This window comes from Ceratotherium simum, chromosome 3 (assembly GCF_057802395.1).
Source record: "Ceratotherium simum simum isolate JZ-2026a chromosome 3, ASM5780239v1, whole genome shotgun sequence".
In the NCBI taxonomy this organism is placed as follows: domain Eukaryota; kingdom Metazoa; phylum Chordata; class Mammalia; order Perissodactyla; family Rhinocerotidae; genus Ceratotherium; species Ceratotherium simum.
In genome coordinates, this window is record NC_141902.1 from 16,893,869 (window position 1) to 16,916,052 (window position 22,184).

The 22,184-nt window shown below is 35.4% G+C and overlaps 1 protein-coding gene across 3 annotated transcripts in view; it reads right to left on the minus strand.

Annotated features, from left to right (window-relative positions):
* The window catches only part of ARHGAP5 (Rho GTPase activating protein 5), an 80,911-nt gene that overhangs the window by 7,509 nt on the left and 51,218 nt on the right, over positions 1 to 22,184 (minus strand). For all 3 annotated transcript variants that reach the window (XM_014780420.2, XM_087422773.1, XM_004421136.3), the window contains exons 4-6: positions 4,880 to 4,957; positions 2,240 to 2,371; positions 72 to 177 (exon numbers count right to left, since the gene is read on the minus strand). In XM_014780420.2, coding sequence (XP_014635906.1) covers positions 72 to 177; positions 2,240 to 2,371; positions 4,880 to 4,957 — 316 coding nt within the window. The remainder of the gene's footprint in view (positions 1 to 71; positions 178 to 2,239; positions 2,372 to 4,879; positions 4,958 to 22,184) is intronic.

The following is a 22,184-nucleotide window of genomic DNA, read 5'->3' on the forward strand; positions in this document are numbered from 1 at the left end:
ACCCAATTTATAAAGTTACAAGTTTGAAATCTGTAGTGCATTTTACTTGCAAAAATAAAAAATAAAAATACCTGTTTAGATGTGTTATCACATATCTGAATACATCATAGTTTACAGGATGAAATTTCTTAACAATTTCTTTCAGTGCATGAAGACGTTCTGTTTTATCTGGGATTTCTGTAAAATTAAAGTAGTGAAGAATTTATGTGAAACTCATACATTTAAAAATATTTAATAAAGCTTCCTGATACGCTTATTGTAAGAGACAATTAAGGATGTGTTTGAAGCATATTAGAATAGGTAAACAAAAACAAAGAAAATGTTTTAAAGAATCTGCTAAATACATTATCATCTATTACAACAGCCTTTTGCAAGTAAAGCTAATTACTGAAGATCAAAGTGACTCAGAGATGGTAGAATGGAAAATGGTATAGTAGCAATTTACTCAAGCAGTTTATATAACTAGATATTGATTTAGAGTTCACTACGTATAAATCTGTTAGGTTCTTAATACTCATGCAACAGAGAGGAAATAGTTTAGGTTTTGTGGGCACAACTACTCAACCCTGCAGTCGTAGCACAAAAGCAGCCACAGACAATATGTAACAAATGAGTGTGGCTGTGCTGCAATAAAACTTTTGAAATCTGAATTTCATATAATTCTAACATATCATGAAATTTTCTTTTTCTTTTAATTTTGTTCAACCACTTAAAAACGTAAAAACTATTCTCAGCTTGCAAGCCTTCCAAAAGTTGGTGGCAGGCTGAATTTGGCCCGTAGGCCATAGTTTGCCAACACCTGATTTAAAGTATCACCGTATATTTATTTATAATTCACTTTTGCTTATCAAAAATCTTTCTTCACAATCAGTACAAGCATTTAACTCAGTTACTCCTCAAATTTATGCAAATTATAAAACAGGATAATTGAAATGTGGTTCTGCTGTAAATGGGAGATAAGAGAGTGCTTTATTGCTCTTCATCATTCATTTCATTCTTCCAAAAGGTAACAATGGGTCCCTCTGGAGAAGGCCAATCTGCATACCAACTTATGGTATACTTATGGTATATACCAACTAATGGTAGTACAACTAAGTATTAACAAATTCTCATTTGCCACATATTACTTCTAAATCACTCCTGAAAAATGTCCTGAGTAGGAAAGTTCTGAAGCTACTGTTTATGGTCAAGAAGTAAGAAAATCTGAACTATCAACTGAACCATTTACCCAGTTTACATATGAGAGTACGTATAAGGCAACCATACCTCATGACAATATAGTGAAGTGGTTTTTAATGAAAAGAAAATTAACTAAGAACTTTAACATAATCAAAATTATAAGTAGTATCACTTTAAAAAGCCTGAAAACTTGTAATCAAAAGGAAACATTAAAGAGAAATATTTAGAAACAACATTCATTTTAGCCATTGAGAACACAATGTGATTAAGCATTAGTTACTTGATACTCAAATAGACCTTCTGTCTCATTTTCCAGACAACAAATGAGTATTTGTTCAATAGAAACATCTAGATGAATGATACCAAAGTGGGAACTGATTTTCATGACTTATATGCCTTAAGATAAGAAACCAAAGTTAATTTGACTTGAAAAATTTTAAATAAACATGTGTACAGACCATACAGAGGTTAACATTTTACTGAAGTACACTGTAGATACATTCATTTGAAGAGTTTATTTAATTTTATCACAGTGTCTTTGAGTTTGAATTAAATCTGAAACTTCTAGTATAATGATCTTCAAACATCTAGGAGCACTGAGTTACTTGGAAGGCTAGCTAAATCCAAATATTCCTGGGGAACACCCCCAGGGATTCTGATTTTACTTATTTAGAGGAAAATACATTTAAGGAACAGTTCTAGTAAGCTGAATTTTTTTTTTTTTGGTGAGGAAGATCAGCCCTGAGCTAATATCCATGCCAATCCTCCTCTTTTTGCTGAGGAAGACTGGCCCTGAGCTAACATCCGCACCCATGTTCCTCCACTTTATGTGGGATGCTGCCACAGCATGGCCTGACAAGTGGTGCGTCGGTGCACGCCTGGGATCCGAACCCAGGCCGCCAGCAGCTGAGCGCGCGCACGTAACCGCTACGCCACGGGGCTGGCCCCTTAAGCTCAATTTTTATTAGCTACACATTCTAGTGCATGACTGCACATAGCAATCAACCTACAAAACCCACTATTACCATCCCTCTCAAAAAAAGGAGGCTTATATACTTACTTGCTGCTTCTAATAGCTCTGGATGAAGAGAATATGGAATTAAAGGATCTGGCAGATCTGCAAAGAAAGCTTTAAGAGCTCCAGCTACAGCATTTACTGTTACTTCCATTGATACTAGACTGATATTATGATCTATAAGACAAAAGTAAAAATTTTAATTTGTAATTTATATAATAAGATCTTTAATTTATTATAGAAGTAACCTAAACAAAGATACTTATAGATCCAAAGATATTTAAATTTTCTCATCGGCCACCTTTCTTTACAGGCTGCTTCATCCCCCTCCTCCACTGTTTTAATATAGTTTTGCCTGACAAACTAAATAGATAAGGGAAGAGAGAACCAAGAAAGAAGCATTTTCTGTTTTCATAAAAAATGCTATTAAGCTTATTAGTATATTGAAGAACATTAGCTTTTACTAGTATCTTCTTTTATTTCATTTTATTTTTTTTGGTGAGGAAGATTCATTCTGAGCTAACATCTGTTGCCAACCTTCCTCTGTTTTTACTTTAGGAAGATTAGCCCTGAGCTAACATCTGTGCCAATCATCCTCTATTTTGTATGTGGGATGCTGCCACAACATGGCTTGACAAGTGATATAGGTCCATGTCCGCGATCCAAACCTGTGAACCCGGGCCACTGAAGCAGAACGATCTAAATTTAACCATTATGCCGTGGGGCCGGCCCTATTTTCTTTTAAAATACTTTGTTTACATAAGCTATTTAAAATAGGCTACAAGGAAACAGAAAGAGAGAAGATAGGAATTATACATATAAATTAGAGTTTATATTTTTTAACTTATACTTAAAAGTTTTTTTATATAAAATAGTTTAAATTTAAACACTTAATGAAATTCTGACTTAAAAAACAAGAATGGAAGGGGCTATGATAAACACTTTTATGTACTAAAGCTTATTCCTTGGGCCACGTTCCTTGTAATAATAGCTACCCATCGAACATTTAATATGGGCCTGGCATAGAAACTCTTCATGTGCATTATCTCATTATTCCTCATAGTTACTCTTATCGCTCTCATTCAAGAAATGAAAAAATTGAAATTTAGAAAGATTAGCTTCCCTAGGGCACAAAGACAGTAAGCGGCAGAACCAGAAAATAAAATCAGGAAGTCTAATTCAAGAGACCCTGGTACTAACTACTACCCTACCTTCATTACTGGAAGTGAAATTGTACCAATTTGATATTATAAAGTCTAAACAGTTTTTCTAACAAACTATTTTTTTTTAATAAAATACTATACAATCCCCTTTCAAAGCAAGGCAAGCAAACACACACACACACACACACACACACACCCCCACTAAACAACTGACATTTTACCATTTCAATATATATAAATTTATATTATTTTACACGGCTATCTAGTATTTTACTTATAAACACATGGTGGTCCCCGCTTTGTGTGTGCGTGTGTATGTGAGGAAGACTGGCTCTGAGCTAACATCCATTGCCAATCCTCCTCTTTTTGCTGAGGAAGATGAGCCCTGAGCTAACACCTGTGCCCGTCTTCCCCTATTCTGTATGTGGGATGCTGCCACAGCACGGCTTGATGAGCGGTGTGGAGGTCCACACCCAGGACCTGAACCTGCGAAGCCTGGGCAGCTGAAGCAGGGCGCATGAATTTAACCACTACACCACCAGGCTGGGCCCCCTCCCACCTCCTTTTTTTAAAATTACAAACAATGCTACAATGAATGCCCTTGTAAGTGTATCTTGGTATGCTTATACCAAGACTTCTGTAACATAAATATTTACAAATGGAATTTCTCTAGGAAAGCTACCTAAATTTTAATAGATATTCATGAACGGCCCCTCAAAAGGCACCCACAACCAACATACCTTGCCTACACCTTACCACCAATCTTTTTCACTCTGATAATAAAAATAAACAAATACAATCTTTTTGTTTCAATTTTTATTTCTTTATAACTGATAGAGGCAGAACATACCTTCATGTATTTTTTGGTTGTTATCTTCTGATGTGAATTGCTTAATCTAGCATAGATATTCCACACCTTCCCCAAGTTTATAGTTTGTCTCCTGATTCTATGTGTTATCCACTGTCTCATACAGAATTTTTACATTTTTAGATAGTCCAGTTAGTTTATCATCTTGTTCATGGTTTCTAGGTTTCACATCAAGTTTAGGCCTTTCCCTATTCTAAGATTATAAAAATATTCATTCATTTTTCTCCCTAGTACTTTTAGTTTTCACTTTTTACATTTAAACCTTTGCTCTCATATAGAATTCACTTTCATATAAGTAGAGAATTCAGCTTTGTTTTTACTCCTAATGGTTTGTTAGTTAGCCCAATATCATGAAAAAAAACAAAACAAAAAAAACCCTTTTAAACTACATCTTTAAATAAGTGCTATCTCTGATATATAAACATGCTGATGCGTCATAAATCAATTTATTGCTTTTCCAATTCTGGTAATGGATTTATAGCTCTCCTGTTTCTTGACTGTAGTTATCTATTCTATTAAATACCTCTAATCTCACTTTAAAACTCTCTCCCCTGAACACTCATATCCTTAGGAGGTTTTCCTATGAAAATCAATCTTCCTACCATGAAATTTCAGTAAGGAAAATAATAATTTTATTTTATATAATTATCTTACCTTGATCAAACTGTTTCTGAATATTGTCTTGATCAGTTTTGTTCCCACTAACACGGTAGAGTCCTTCAGTACATAATCCTAAAAGAAGAAATATACATACTTTCACACTTGTATATATATTACAACAAAAAATATGCTTAACCTTATGTACATCTTACTGACAACAAAAATATGGTGGTAAAATATTTTTAAGAATTCAATATTTTTGAGCATTTCATTTTAATTAAGTTCTTAATGGACTACTTTTTATTTTAAACCATTTGGGACATCCAGTTCCATGCAAAATGAGAAGGTATATTTTTCCCTATTTCTTCCACTAAATACAGCTAAAATTCCTGAACGCAATTTATAAAAAACAAACATCAAAAGACTGAATGGTGGAAAGAAGAAGGTAGACTGGCCAGCCTTGGAACTTGAGTTCCCTAGGTTTTCTTTTTGCCTCTTTTACGTTCCGAACCAAGCAACAGAGAAGCCTACAACCCAGAAATACCAACGAGCACAGACAAAAAATAAAAACAACACACAGAAAACCAACAATAAGAAAAGCTTGCTCTCTCTAGTGAAAGGATTGGAAAAGCCTAGCAAGTAAAATGAAACATTTTTGACTATAACTGCCCTACTCCAACCAAACACCATGGAACTCACTCCTCTTCACACACATCAGTGGTGACCAAGTAGGGAGACTAGAATTCCACCTCTGCCCAGCAGGAACAAAGGTAGCCCCCTCCCCTCCCTGGAGTGTACCAGCAGGGGTTGAGTGGAGAGCCTGAATTCCGAGGTAGGAGGGACCCTCTCCTCCCCTCCCCACCATGGTAGTGTCAGCAGAAGCCTGTAGAGACCAAGAGGGGAGTCTGGACTTCCACCACCACCTTGCTGTAATGAGGTAGCCCTCCTCCCTTGCTGGTGTAGTGTCAGAGGAGGTCTGCTAAAATGGAAGATTTAAATAAGATCCAAAGTCTCATAGCATAATATCCAAAATGTCCAGGATACAATAATAATAAAACTAAAATCATTCATCATACCAAGAACAAAGAAAATCACAACTTGAATGAGAAAGGACAATTAACAGACACCAACACAAAGATGTCAGCTGTGGGATCATCTGACAAAGATTTTAAAGCAGCTATCACAAAATACTTCAATGAGCAATTATAAACACATTTGAAACAAATGAAAAATAGAAAGTTTCAGGAAAGAAACAGAAATATAAGGAAGAACTCATTGGAAGTTTTAGAACTAAGAAATACAGTAACAGAAAGAAAAAAACTCACTAAATGGGTTCAGTAGCAGAATGGAGATGACAGAGTAATGGATAAGTGAATTTGAAGATAAATCAATAGAAATTACCCAATCTAAACAACATAAAGAAATTAAACTGAAAGAAAAAATGAGGGGCCAGCCTGGTGGCGTAGTGGTTAAGTTCGCGTGCTTTGCTTTGGCGGCCTTGGCTTCGCCAGTTTGGATCCTGGGCGCAGATGTACACACCTCTTATCAAACCACGCTGAGGCAGCGGCCCACATAGAGCCACTAGAAGGATGTACAACTATGACATAGAACTGGGGTTTTGGGGGGAAAAAAGGAAAAAAGGAGGAAGACTGGCAACAGATGTTAGCTCAGGGCCAATCTTCCTGAATAACAACAAAAAAAAAAAATGAAAAGCTTCAGGGACTTTTAGGACAATAACAAAAGATCTAACATTTATGCCACTGGCCAAAAGTCTATATATATCTCTGTGTCCAATGGGAAGCTCCTCAAAGCACTTCTGAAAGAGACTCAATTTGAGAAGGCACTGTACTCTTCTGATTGGGGGGGGGGGGGGGGGCGGGGGAGAACAATCAATTGAAAAGTAGATTCTGTCAACCTTATTCCTGGACCAATGTCAAGGCCTTTGCATGGGACAATGTATTAATTCTTTCTAATTTTTCACCTGGTTAGAATTATTTTATTCTTTACAAAAGAATATATAAGGATATGAAAGAGGAACAAAGTATATCTCGTATTGGGGGAAAAAAGTCAATATTCAGAAATCTGTGAACATAAAGGGAGCAAAAATCCATTAGCAAAAGTTTCATGGACCAAACTTATATTTTTGAAAGTGATCAAGTTTTGCTGACACAGTCAACATGAATTAATTTCTGATGAATGAAAGAAACCAGACACAAAAGAATTTATTTAGTATGATTCCATTTATATGAAGTTCTAAAACAGGCAATATTTATCTATAGTGGGGGGAAAAATCAGAAAAGAGGTTATCTCTGGTGGGGAAGAATAAATAGGAGGAGACATAAAGGGTGATGAAAATATTCTATATCTTGACAGTACATGGATTAAACAGGGGTACACATTTGTCATAAGCCATTTAACTGTACCCTAAGTTTGGTGCACTTCACTCTATGTAATTGGACCTTAAAAATAAAAAGAACTGTAGGCAAACAATGAACTCTGGTTAGCAAGTTTACAATCTAGAGTGATATGTATATTTTCTGTGTATTCTAGACTTGAGCTAATGAGCAAATATGTTGAGGATAAAGGGAGCAAGGATTCTCATTGTTGGAGAAGGGCATTACAGAAGGGGGACTAGAACTAAAATGTAGTTTGTGGTGTTGGACTGAAATTGGAGGTATCAGCATAAACTTATAGTTTTTAACATAGATAATTGTAGAATAAGGACAGATATACATATATGTATATGCAGATATACATACATACATTTATTTCCTAGCTTTGTCTGCTGAGAGGGTCCCCAAATTGGTTTCTAAATACTATTCTCTACCGAAACAAACCAGAGCTATTTGGAGAAAAGGCTGACTCCAAGGCTAGATCAGAAAAAGTGTAAGCCAAGCCTAGTACATCTTGTGCCAGAAAGTAAGGAAGTGTTTAAAGAATTATCTTAAAAAGACGCAGAAGCCACGAAAGGGCCTAAGCTCGGACAACCTGACTATCAAAATATACAAGGACATTAATGGAGTATAATTCACTGAACCTAATAATACATGAGTCTATACCAATAGAAATTAATAAATAATAAGTTATTCAATCCAAAGTTTTAACCTTAGTGAAGAAGGCTGGCAGACAGCATCAAATGATTAAAATTAGTATCGCCTACATCGGGACAAACTGACATCCTGTCTCAACAGATACGATGCACTTAGAAAGATACAACATCACTTCGGTGGAATTTCTAACAAAAACGCATAATTTGAATATAATAATGAGGAAATATCAGACAAACTCAAAACAAGGGAGAAAGAAAAGTTCACTTGTACAGGAAAATATCAACCCATAAACATAGGAGAAATGACAGAGATAAAAAAAAATCAATGGAGGCTAAAACTAGTGGCTGAAAATCTGTGATAGTCTCAAAGTAGAGAAAGACAAAAGAGATGGAGGAACTCTTCTGAATTAAAGGCATCGAAAAAGACACGATCGTTAAATGCAATGCACCTAGATGAGATCTTGGACTGTCCCTCTAATAAGGAACTAGCTGGCCAAAAATGTTAATGATGCTGAGGTTGAGAAACCCTGACATAGTGATACGCATTTAATATTATTTGCTAAATGAAAATTATAAGGTATATAATCATCCCTGCTAAAAATCTTGCTTTCCACTCAACTAATAATTGAACAATGTGAAAAAATACACACACAAAAAAACCCCACCAACTCAATTATCTAGATGTGAATTATCCAAGTTTTACCTGGACTTATATCACCCCAAGTATCTATCCTGGGCCTCCACGCAATAAAGATCTTTGAATTCTATCCCAATATTCCAAAACTAAATAAAAAATTTAGAAACTTAAAATGATGCCTTTTAAATAAATATCTTCTTTTTTTCTTTTATTAGAAAGGTAACTAACCCTTGTATCATTCAGAATTCTTATTATCTGAAGTTCTAAAATGGTCTAAGCTCTATTTGAGTTGCTAAAAGATATAAAATGAGGGTTTCACTGCCTGTTTCTGTATACCTTCGGGTCAAAATAATTAAGTCATAAAATAGATTCCAAAGGATGAAGGAGAAGTAAGGTGTGTAGATAATCCATAAATCAGATAAATATGTCCACGGGGAATGGCATCAGCAAAAGAGATGGAGATGGGAATTTCGGGGCTTGGTTCCCCCACAAAAGCAACTAATGAGCTGCCAAAAAAGTGTCAGAGTCAACTTTTGCAGAACTCTGGAATCTAGTCAAAACAATCACAACCACAAGAAGGCTTGGTGAAGAACTAAGCTTTAAATTGCCCACCTATCACCCTCCCACACCCTAGACTAGCAACAACCATGCACTCAGTGTAGGTTCCAAGTGTCAGAGGGAGCAATACGGGTCCTATTTTCAAAAAATTGTCGTTGTGGATTTTGACCTGTCTGGCAGCTCCCGAAAGGAACAGCCCAAGGGCTTGCCTATGTTTCACTCAATTTCAAGTGTTTCCAGGGCTGGGGTGGCTTCCCAGGAATTTCAAGGCACAGATTTTGGCTGTACCAATCTGGGGAAAGAAGCAACAGTCAGGAACAGCAACAAATAAACTGAAAAGTCTAGAAGGGAAGATGTTGGGAAATGAGATAGTGGGGGAATAGGGCTTTTAAAATCTCCTGCATATACTGGGGAACTGAGAAGCCCAATGGATGTCCAGGGCTGGATGTATACTCAGAAAATGCCTGATGAGATCCTAAACTTTCACCTCTGGCTGGCCACAGGCTCTGCCCAAGCTGGAAGTGAAGGCTCAGGCAGAGTTATAAGTGGCTTGGGTAAGTGTTGAAAGAGTGCCCCAACACAGAGCCAATCTGCAAAGACTTGGAAAGAATTTTTTTCCAGCGGCTCCAGGCATTTAAGGGAACTGCCAAAACACTAGCTAACCACTAAGCTAATGGAATACAGACTTCAGTGGCTGAATACAAACTTTAAAAAAATAGTTCGGAAAACTCACCAAACAAGCAAACATAGCCAATAAATAGCAACAGCAAATCCTGGTGAGGGGGGAGAATCTGATTTCCAGAGATGCCATATTATAATATTCAAAATCTCTTACTTCCAACAAAAAATTAAGAGGTATGGGAAGAAACAGAACAGAATGGCAGATTCAAGGAAAAAAGAATTAACAGAAACTGTCCCTGAGGAAACCCAGTCATTGCAGTTACTAGACGAAGACTTTAAATCAACTGTATTAAAAAATGCTCATGGAACTAAAGGAAACCAGAAACAACTAAAGGAAACCAGGACAACAATGACTTAACAAATAGAGACTATCAATAAATACAAAGAAACTATATAAAGAACTAAAAAGAAACTCTGGAGCTGAAAAGTATAACTAAAATGAAAAATTCACTAGAGAGGTTAACAGAAGATTTTAGCAGGCAGAAGAAACAATCAGTGAACTTAAAGATTGGTTAATTGAGATTATCCAGTACAGGAGCAAAAGAGAAAAGAAGAAGAAAAATGCACAGAGCCTAAGAGACTTCTGGGACACCATCAAATGTACCAACATACGCACAAAGGCTTTCCCAGATGGAAAGGAGAGAAAGCAGAATATTTGAAGAAATAATGGCTAAAAACTTCCTAAATATGGAAAAGAACCCCATGAATCTATACATCTAAGAAGTTCAACAAACTGCAAGCAAAATCAACTCAAAGAGAGCTATGCTGAAAAGACAAGAGAAGTGACTCATCACATCCTAGGAATCTACAATAAAATTAACAGCCTATTTCTCTTCAGAAACCATGGAGGCTAGAAGGTAGTGGGATGATATAAAGTCCTGAAAGAAACTATCAACCAAGAACTCTGTATTTGGAAAAACTATCATTCAAAAATGAAGGAAAAATTAAGCAATCTTAGATGAACAAAAGTTGAGGGAGTTCATCACTAGTAGACATGCCCTACAAGAAATGCTAAAGGGAGTCCTCCAGGCTGAAATAAAACTCCCTCAGACAGTAATCTGAAGCTATACAAAAAATAAATAATAAAGGTAAAAGTACTTACATAGATAAGTATATAAGTCAGTAGTAGCAGTGTATGTTTGATTTGTAACATCTCTTTTTATTCCTATATGATTTAAAAGAAATGCATAAAACAATAATTTATAAATCTATGTTAATGGGCACACATGTATAAAGATGTAATTCATGACAACAACAACATAAAGGGGTAGGAGATGAAGCTGTAAGGAGTAGTTTTTACATGCTATTGAAACAAAGTTGGTTTTAATTAAACTCTGACTGCTATCAAGTTCAGATGTCAATTTTAATCCCCAGGCTAAGGACTAAGAAAAGAATTTAAGGGGCTGGCCCAGTGGTGTAGTGGTTAAGTTTGTGTGCTCTGCCTCGGTGCCCTGGGGTTTGCAGGTTCGAATCCCGGGCGTGGACCAATGCACCGCTCATCAAGCCATGCTGTGGTGGCATCCCATATACAAACTAGAAGAAGACGGGCACAGATGTTAGCTCAGAGCCAATCATCCTCAGCAAAAAGAGGAGGATTGGCAACAGATGTTAGCTCAGAGCCAATCTTCCTCACCAAAAAAAAGAAAATAATTTAAAAATATACAGAAAAAGAAACAAGAAAGAAATCAAAAGGGTACACTAGAAAAAAAAATCACAAAAGAAAGCAGGAATGGAGGAATTGATAAACAAAAAAATTTAAGACATAAAACAAATAGCAAAACAGTAGAAGTCCTCCTTCTCAGTGATTACATTAAAAGTAAATGGATTAAACACTCCTATTAAAGACAGAGATTGGTAGACTGGACTAAAAAACAAATGACCCAATTATATGTAGTCTACAAGACACTCCCTATTGATCCAAAGACACAAATATGTTGAACACAAAAGAATGGGAAAATATTCCACACTCAACATCATTAGTCATTAGGGAAATGCAAACCAAAACCACAATGAAGTATTACTTCACACCCACTAATGATGGCTGTAATCAAAAAATGGAAAACAAGTGCTCGTGAGGATGTAGAGAAACGGCAACTCTCATATATTGCTGGTGGGAATATAAAATGGTACAGCCCCTTCCTCAAAAAGTTTAACATACTCAAGGGTATATTACCCTAAAGAATTCAAAACAGGTACTCAAAGAAATCCTTGTACATAAATGTTCACAGAAGCACTATTCACAATAGCCAAAAAGCATAAATAACCCAAATATCCATCAATGGATGAATGGATATACAAATGTGGTATATTAATAAAATGGAATATTACTTAGCCATAAAAAAGGAGTGAAGTGCTGATACAGGCTATAATGTGGACTAATCTCAAAAACATGATGCTTAATTAAAGAGCCAGACATAGAAGGTCACATATTTTGATTTAAGTTATATGAAATAACCAGAATAGGCAAATCTATACACAAAGAAAGCAGACTGGTAGCTGTCAGGGGCTGTGGGAAGGGTGAATGAGGAGTAAGTGACCACTTAACAGGTAGAGGATTTCCTTTCGGAGTGATGAAATACTTTGGAACTATACAGAGGTGATGGTTACACCATCTTGCGAATGCCACTGAATTGCAGACTTTAAAATGATTATATGTTATGTGATTTTTTGCCTCCAAAAAAATGTAAAAGCTCGTGTAGGAAAAAAAATTAAGAATTGGTAGTACATAAGCTTATTCAAGCTAGATGCTATGGAATTAAAAGTATATTCTTATTGCTTGATATAAATGTAAGGACCACAGAGGGAAGTATATGGGTAAACAGTAGTATTAAAGCAAAAACATATTTCAAAAAAACTGTACAATATGCATTTAAACACACTAAAACATATTCCTCATTAATCAGTTACCCAAAAAATTAAATAATTTGATTATTTATTTGGCAATGTTAAATGAAGAACTAACTAGCCAGTATGCTATGTTGTACTCTTTACATTCTCTCTTCTAGAAATTTGGAATTGGGATTCAAAGACATCTGGTTAGGCTCAGCATGTGGTTAAAACTGAGACATAAAAATCTAGGATCTGTGAAGAGACAAGATGAGCTTAGAGAGAGAGAAAACAACGCAGAAGAACAGAGATGACAATATTACCTGGGTTCTAGTCCATTGGGATTAGATATGCTCTTGGCTTCCATCAGATGCCCTTTATTCCAATTAAGTGTATTTTTTGCATTTGGTTTCTTGTAACCAAAATAATTTAGATTAAAAAAGTCTTAATTCCTAGGCTATGGAATTTAGATCTGTTTTTTTCCTAAGCACTCAATATTTTTAAGTAGGAGAGAGATCTGGGGGTAGGGAGACACTGGATCAGAAGCAACAACTGTATAAATGTGACGTAATAGATTTTAATATGGTAGTGACACTGGAAAACAGACGTAAGAAAAAATATTGTTCAAGGACAAGGCTTAGCACTTAATGATACGTGGGCACAACGGGTAAAAAGGGAGTCAGATTAATGAAATACCTTCCCCTGTGTAGCTGGGAAAAAGAAACTGGCATTATCAGAAAAAGGAAAATCAAGAGAAGGAAGTGGCTTGGAGGAAGACAAATTGAATTTTAATCTTAAGTTCAAGATATCACATCCAAGTAGAAATGTTCAGCAGGCAGTCAGGAATACAGGAAAACACTGGGGTGTGAGAAAAAGATCTGCGAATCATTCTCACAGGTTTGATGGCTCAAGCCCAAAATCAAATATAAAACAGAATATGCATAAATGAGATCAATACTAAATGAGATGGCTACAAGTTGTTGAAATTAATTAAAGGTATACTTAGTAGATGCAAAAGAGATCCAAACGTGGAGACATATTATGATGTGGTTTGATTTGAAAAAGGATTTAATGTTCCTTAATAAAATGCCTACTATGTTCTATTTGAATACACATTTGTGATATAAGACATAAACTATATTGTTCCTGATATGACACAGTATATAGTTCAACGGGCCAGCTATTTTGAGTCTTAAAACAACAGCTGAAGTAAATATGTTCATAAATCTCAAGCTGATGAAGTGAGATTTTTCACACGCTAAAAAGAAGCTTATAAATCCAGATAAAACCATTACAAAAAAAGAAAACTACAGACCAATACCTCTTATGAACACAGATGCAAAAATCCTCAACAAAGTATTAGTGATTTGAATCAAAAAAAGTATAAAGAATTATACACGACCAAGAGATTTATTCCAGGTATGCAAGGCTGGTTCAATATTCAGAAATCAATTAATATAATCCATCAAATCATTAAGCCAAAAAAGAAAAATCACATGATCATATCAATAGATGCAGAAAAAGCACTTGACAAAATCCAACACTTATTCATGATAAAGACTCTCGGCAAACTAGGAATAAAGGGGAACTTCCTTAATTCGATAAAGATTATCTACAAAAAACCTATAGTTAACATCATACTTACTAGTGAGAAACTCAAGAGCACTTTCCCACTAAGATCAGGTACAAACCAGGGATGTTCCCTCCCACCACACCTTTCAACATCATATTGGAAGTTCTTGCTAAAGCTGTAAGGCAATAAAAGGAAATCAAAGGTATACCCATTGGGAAGGAAGACACAAAACTATCATTTTTCACAGATGACATGATCGTCTATGTAGAAAATCAATAGGCAAAAAAACTCCATTTTTAGCACTTCTGAAAATGAAATACTTAAGTATAAATCTAACAAATATGTACAAGATCTCTATGAGGAAACATACAACACTGATGAATGAAGTAAAAAAAGAACTAAATAAATGGACAGATATTCCATGTTCATGGATAGGAAGACACAATACCGTCAAGATGTCAGTTCTTCCAGACTTGATCTATAGATTCAATGTCATCCCAATCAAATTCCCAGCAGGTTATTTTATGGATATCAACAAACCGATTCTAAAGTATAAGTGGAAATGCCAAGACCTAAAGCCAACACAATATTCAAAGAGAAGAAAACAGTTGGAGGACTGACACTACCCGATTTTAAGATTTACTATATAGCTACAGTAATCAAGACAATGTGGTACTGAGGAAAGCATAAGGAAATAGGTCAAAGGAACAGAACAGAGAACCCAGAAACAGACACTCATTAAGGGTCAACTGATCTTTGACAAAGGAGCAAAGGCAATAAATACAACAGAGCAAAGATAGTCTCTTCAACAAATGGTGCTAGAAAAACTGGACATCCACATGCAAAAAAAAAAAAAATGATTCTAGACATAAAACCTTACACCCTCGACAAAAATGAATCATAGACTTAGATATAAACACAGAACTATAAAACTCTCAGAAGGTAACATAGTAGAAAACCTAGAGGACCTTGGATATGGTGATGCCTTTTTAGATGTAACACCAAAGACACAATCTGTCAAAGAAATATTGATAAGCTGGACTTCAAGAAAATTAAAAACTTCTGGGGGCAGGCCCAGTGGCGCAAGTGGTTAAGTGCGCGTGCTCCGCTGCAGCGGCCCGGGGTTTGCTGGTTTGGGTCCCAGGTGCGCACCGACACACCGCTTGTCGAGCCATGCTGTGGTGGCGTCCCCTATAAAGTAGAGGAAGATGGGCATGGATGTTAGCCCAGGGCCAGTCTTCCTCAGCAAAAAAAGAGGATTGGCAGATGTTAGCTCAGGGCCGATCTTCCTCACAAAAATAAATAAATAAATAAATAAATAAAATAAATAAATAAATAAATAAATAAAATTAAAAACTTCTGCTCTGCAAAAGACAATGTCCAGAGAATTAGGAGACAAGCCACAGACTGGGAGAAAACATTCACAAAAGACACATCTGATAAAGGACTATTATCCAAAATATACCAAGAAACCTTAAAACTCAATAATAAGAAAACAAATAACTCCATTACAAAATGGGCCAAAGACTTTTAACAGACATCTCATCAAGGAAGACAGGGAGATGGCAAATAAACACATGAAAAGATGCTCCACATCATATGTTAACATGGAATTGCAAATGTAAACAGTGAAACACCACTACACACTTATTAGAATGGCCAAAATCCAAAACATTGACAACATCAATTTCTGGAGAGGATGTGGAAACAACAGAAACTTTATTTATTGCTGGTAAGAATGCAAAATGGTACACTTTGGAAGAAAGTTTGGCCGTTTCTTACAAAAGTAAACACACTATTACCATACCATCCAGCAATCACACTCCTTGCTATTTACCCAAAGGAGCTAAAACTTATGTCCACGTGAAAATCTGCACACAATGTTTATAGCATCTTTATTCATAATTGCCAAAACTTGGAAGCAATCAAGATGTCCTTCAGTAGGTGGACGGAAAAACTGTGGTACATCCAATGGAATATTATTCAGTGCCAAAAAAGAAGCTATCGAATCATGAAAAGAAATGGAGGAACCTTAAATGCATATTTCTAAGTGAAAGAAGCCACTCTGAAAAGGCTACATACTCTATGATTCCAACTACATGACATTGTGGGAAAGGAAAAACTCTGGAGAAAATAAAAAGATCAGTAGTTGCCAGGGGTGGTGGGAAGACGGGGGAGAGACAAACAGACAGAGCACAGAAGATTTTTAGGGCAGTGAAAATATTCTGTACGTTATTGTAATGATGGAGATATGGCATTATACATTTGTCCAAACCCATAGAATGTACATTAAGATGTACAACATTAAATGTACAACATAAAACCTAATGTACACTACAGACTTTGCGTGATTTTGATGTGTCAATGTAAGTTCACCCTCAGTAAAAAATGTAGCATTCTGGTGAGTGATGTTGGTAATATGGGGTGGGGGTGGGGTTTTCATGTGTACGGGCAGGAGATATATGAGAAATCTCTACATTCCACTCAATTTTGTTGTAAACCTAAAAGTGCTCTAAAAAAATTAAAGATTTATAGATATAGTCTATATCTAAAGATACATATAGACATAGATATATTCTATGTTCTATGTACCACATAGATAGAACATATATATATTCTATGTACTACATAGAACATATATATATTCTACCTATATTCTATAGATATTCTATACCTATGTCTATATATCAAGCTTATAAGGATGAAGTAACATGAATACAGCAAGAATCTTTTAGCAGTGGTTAAGTGACATTTTAGGCACAAACCCACTACAGGAATAATAAGGCTAAAGGCAGTATTTTCTTCTCTCAATTAACCAAAAACAGTATTTTTAAATTCCACTGTGAGGGTGGCGGGTGGGGGGGCAGGCAGGATATGTACATGACAACAACTTGAGTTTACTGAACATCACTACTTTCTAGCCACTAGATCTTTAATATTTGAGAAACAGCAAGAATAGCCTTCCAATCTTTCATTTTGTTACTTTCCCTGCATCTAATGATTAAATGTTCAAAAGTAAATATTACATGCATAGTTTTCATTCCATCTTCAAAATAATTGACAAGAGGCCTTACTGATCCTTATTAAAGATAAGGAAATAAACTTAGAAAAGTAAAGTGACTTTCTAAAGGTCACACACTGAGCAAGCTATGGTCATTAGTTTGTCCCGTTAATATATAAAGGATATATTTTTGAAAGGCCTCCCCCATTTGTTTTATGGTAGGTGGTTTCCTCTCTCCACAATACTTTCTATCATTGGGATTGGGCATAGCAATTTCCTGTAGACATTTTTCCTAGAAAATAAAAATATAAGCATATAAAGATGTATATAAAAGGATAACATTCAATATCGAATGTGTTTGGAGACTTATGTTCAGAAGTAGGGGATTACTGAATAAACTATGATTATCAAAGTGTTAGAATATGATAGATATGTCATAAAAAGTAATTCCAAAGATGAGTCTCTTGCACATGGAATGAAGTTACTCATGTATTAGAAATTTTATAAAACTGTGTTTAATTTTCCCCTTTTTTTAATTAGAAATTTTATAAAACTGTGTTTAATTTTCCCCCTTTGAAAAAGCTATTTATGTTTAAATGTATATTATATATGGTATAAATATGTAGAAAAGAAAAACTTATCTCTTGATCATGAACTCACAGGTGATTTTTCAGTTCTATTCCTTATCAACTTAGCTATACTTCTTTTCCTGCTGTAACCAAATTGACAGTTCCTTCCCTTAAAAAAAAAAAAAAAAAAACCCTGGTAATCCAAAATCACCCGTAAGCAGTAATGATAAGTGGTGGCTGGGCTAGAATCCAATTATGTGACCTCAGACAAGTCACTTAATTTCTCTGGGTCTCAGTTTTTTCCTCTGTAAAATAAAGATAGTAACTACACACAAACCCCACAGAGGTGTGAAAATTAAATGAATAAACAACACACTTATTTTACAGCATACTGCAAGTTTTCCATACAAATAATAAGCATTCAGTAAAAGCTGATTATTATATTATCAAAGTAACTTTTTCACCTGAGGGATAAAATGAGTAAGGGCTAGAGTGCTTCTTCAGACTTGTACAACATTTATTTTCCTGCGGGAATTTCATCATTAAAAAAACAAAAGAGCTACAAGTATACATCATCTGGTTGTCACCTACAAAAATGACAATTTCATGTTTCAATTTAACTTAAAAACAAAGCATCTGAGATAGCTTTCATATAAGAATAGCCTTTATTTACTTAACATAACCATAGGGCATCTTGCACATTGTATATCACCTTCATCATCATTATCACAACACAAAAACCATGTTTTTATGATATAACTGTGTGACTCAGCATAATGCAAATTACTCAAGTGATGTAAATTTAAATTATGAAAAGCAGCACAAGTGCCTCCATTCTCATCTTTTGCAATGGTCATGCATTCTTTGTATTTGTAGGAAAAAATAATAAATGTGAATTCTAGTTTGGAAAATAAATATTACTGGTGCATAACTAACGTCACGAAGACACACACTCAGGGTTATTACAAAAAAATTGGGATTCATTTTTTAAAACATTTATTAAATAACAATTTAATTATATATGCCAGACACTGTCTTAGGAGCTAGGGGTCCCTACTCTAATGGAGACTATGGTCTAATGGCTGTGGTGTTTTTAAAAAAAAAAAAAAAAAGCATTAGCCAAGACCCAATGACCAGTTACTTCAAGATGACAAGGTTCTTACTAACAGATAAAAATATACTTCAAAGCTAGAAAACACAAAAGGTAATTAAATATACCAATAAACCACTAGGAATTTCTGCTAGACATAGGCATACTAAAACTATTTGAAGTAATGCTTCAAGGGCTAACTTATAATTCCTCTTTGCTAGATCAAGAATAAACAGGTCATCCCTGAATCATTAAATTCAGATGTCAATGATACCAGCTTTTAGCACTTATTTGACACTGGTAAGATTATTAAAAGCCTAGAATTTCAAAAGCAACATAAAAAGTCCTTTAGGAACTGACATCATGTGTTTCCTAGTGTGATGCATTAAGAAGAATACATCAGCCCTTTGTAGAATTCCAGCCAAATATACTTAACTTGAATCTGACCAGGAAATAGATAATTTAGGAATATTCTACAAAAAACTGGCTTAGCATCTTTAAAAAATGTGTCATTAAGACACACACAAGGCTAGGGAACTATTCTAGATTAAAGAAAACTAAAGAGATAGAACAAGAAACGTAATGCATGATCCTTCACTGGATCCTGAAGTGAAAGAATGAAAAAGCCATAAGAGGACATTACTGGGACAATACAGGGAATCAGAATATTACATAACAGGACTTTATCAATGTTAAATTTCCTGAAGGTGGTTATTTATATTGTGGTTATGTGGGGAAAATGTCCTTGTTCTTAGGAGATATATGCTAAAGATTTAGGAGTGAAGTGTCATGTTGTCTGTAACTTACTCTCAAACAGTTGGGGGGAAAAAAAAAAAGCTGGAGAAGAAATGTGGCATAAAGCAAATAACTAGTGAATCTAGGTGAAAGGTAAATGGATGCTTAATCACATTCTTGCAACATTTCTAAAGGTCCAAAAATTTTGAAAAATGTGAGGAAAGAAACAGAAAAAAATGGCTATTTAAAAAAGAAATAATCTTTTAGGAGACATAAAGAACAAATTGGCTAGGGAATTATGGGATGATTACTGTAGATTTGTGGTCGTATATTTAAAATGAAATGCATGGTTTATGTTTTTCTACAGCCATGATCCACTTTCTGGTCCAACTGCAGTGTAGGCAGAGTAAAGTTAGTTTAACCAAAGTTGAGGATCTGCCAAGTGAATAACATGGTGGGGGCTGAGGAGGTACGCAAAGAAGTGAAACATAATGGGCCGGCCCCATGGCTTAGCGGTTAAGTGCACGCGCTCCGCTGCTGGCGGCCCGGGCTTCAGATCCCGGGCCTGCACCGACGCACCGCTTCTCCGGCCATGCTGAGGCTGTGTCCCACACACAGCAACTGGAAGGATGTGCAGCTATGACATACAACTATCTACTGGGGCTTTGGGGCGCGGGGGGGAATAAATAAATAAAATCTTTAAAAAAGAAAAAGAATAAATGAATAACAAATAAAGCCTTAAAAAAAAAAAAGAAGTGAAACGTAAAAATAGATTGAGAAATATGGGTAGGACAAGGAAGGACACAAGACATAAGGTAATGATGTTTAGTGAAAAAATGTTAGAGTGATGAAAAAAAGTTCTTCAAAACAGTAGACAGGAATGCTGAAGTTTAAATAAAAAGGATTTATTTAAGAAAGTTATATTTACCTTAGCAATAAAACAAAGATTCATTCATCCACTTCACCTGTACTTCATCCATCATTGGTGTCTTGGAATAACAAACAATTTTTAGACCAATATTTAAAGAACCTCATTGGCATTTTTCCTTGTAACTCAGTCTTAGCAGAAATATAACCTCCTAGCTCTTTTAGAGATAGTTTATTTTTTTACAATTCATTTGTAATAGTGGGGGCATTCCAGATTAACTATATGCAAATATAAATTCTGGCAGAGAGATGTGAAAAAATTCCTTACCTATCAGGAACTTGGTCATCTGATCACCTAATGTATCATAACTGAAATAATGGAAACAAAAAGGACTAGAAATAGCCAAAAAGATGTCATAAAAGCCCTTGCACTAAAATACATTTACAGAGGAATACCTCCTATTTTTCCACAGGTTCTATTGAACCTAAGCAAAAGCACAACTTAAGCTAACTCTGGCATATGTTTTCCTGATTTACAGCAGATTAACAGTTACAAATTAGAAAAGCAAAGAAAGATTACCAGCAGCAGGAGGTACAATGACAACAAAACAGGAAATTGAAAACTATAAAACATAGAAAAAAATTTAGAAAGTCTCTAACATCGGAATGCCTCCATGGATTCTGAAGATAGCACGCTTTTAAAACCAGAGAAAACTCTCATTAAAATACCTATATTCTAAAGGAAGAAGCACTTCCTATATCATTCTGTGAGGTCAGTGTTACCCTGATACTAGGGCCTCACAAAACCACCACAAGAAAGCTATAGACCAATATCCCCTATGAAGACAGATGCAAAAATCTTCAACAAAATACTAGCAAACTGAATCCAACAACATACTCAAAGGTGTATATACCATGACCAAGTGGGATATATCCCAGGAATGCAAGGGTGGTTCAATGTAAGAAAAAAAATCAATCAATGTAACACATCACATTAATAAAATGAAAGGAAAAAAAAAACACACGACCATCTTAATTGACATAGAAAAACTATTTAACAAAATCCAACACCCTTTCATGATAAAAAAAAAATATTCAAAAAATTAGGAATAAAAGGTGTTACAGGTTGAATCTGTCTCCCCCAAAAATACGTTGAAGTCCTAACCCTCAATACCTCAGAAGGTGACCTTTATTTGGAAATAGGGTCAATGCAGATGTAATCAGTTAAGATGAGGTCATAATGGAGTAAGTTGAGTCCTTAACCCAACAACTGGTATCCTTTTAAGACAGAGACACACAGGGAGAACCTCAAAGACAGAGATTGCAGATACAGCTGCAAGCCAAGGAACACCAAGAGGCAAGGAAGGATTCTATCCAGAGTCTCATAGGGAGCATGACCCAGCTGACATCTTGATTTTAGACTTCTAGCCTCCGGACTGTGCACCAATAAATTTCTATTGTTTTAAGCTACCCAGTTTGTGTGATTTTGTTATGGCAGCCCCAGGAAACTAATACAGAAGAGAACTTCCTCAAAATGATAAACAGCATTTATGAAAAACTCACAGCTAACATCATAATGGTGGAAGAATGAAAGCTTTCCTCCAAAATAAAGAATAAGCTAAGGATACCTGCTTTCACCACAGCTATTCAACATTGCATAAGTTCAAGCCAAAGCAATTACGCAAGACAGAGAAATAAAAAACACCCAAATTTGAACAGAAGAGGTAAAGCTATCCCTAGTCCCAGAGGACATGACCTTATATATATATAGAA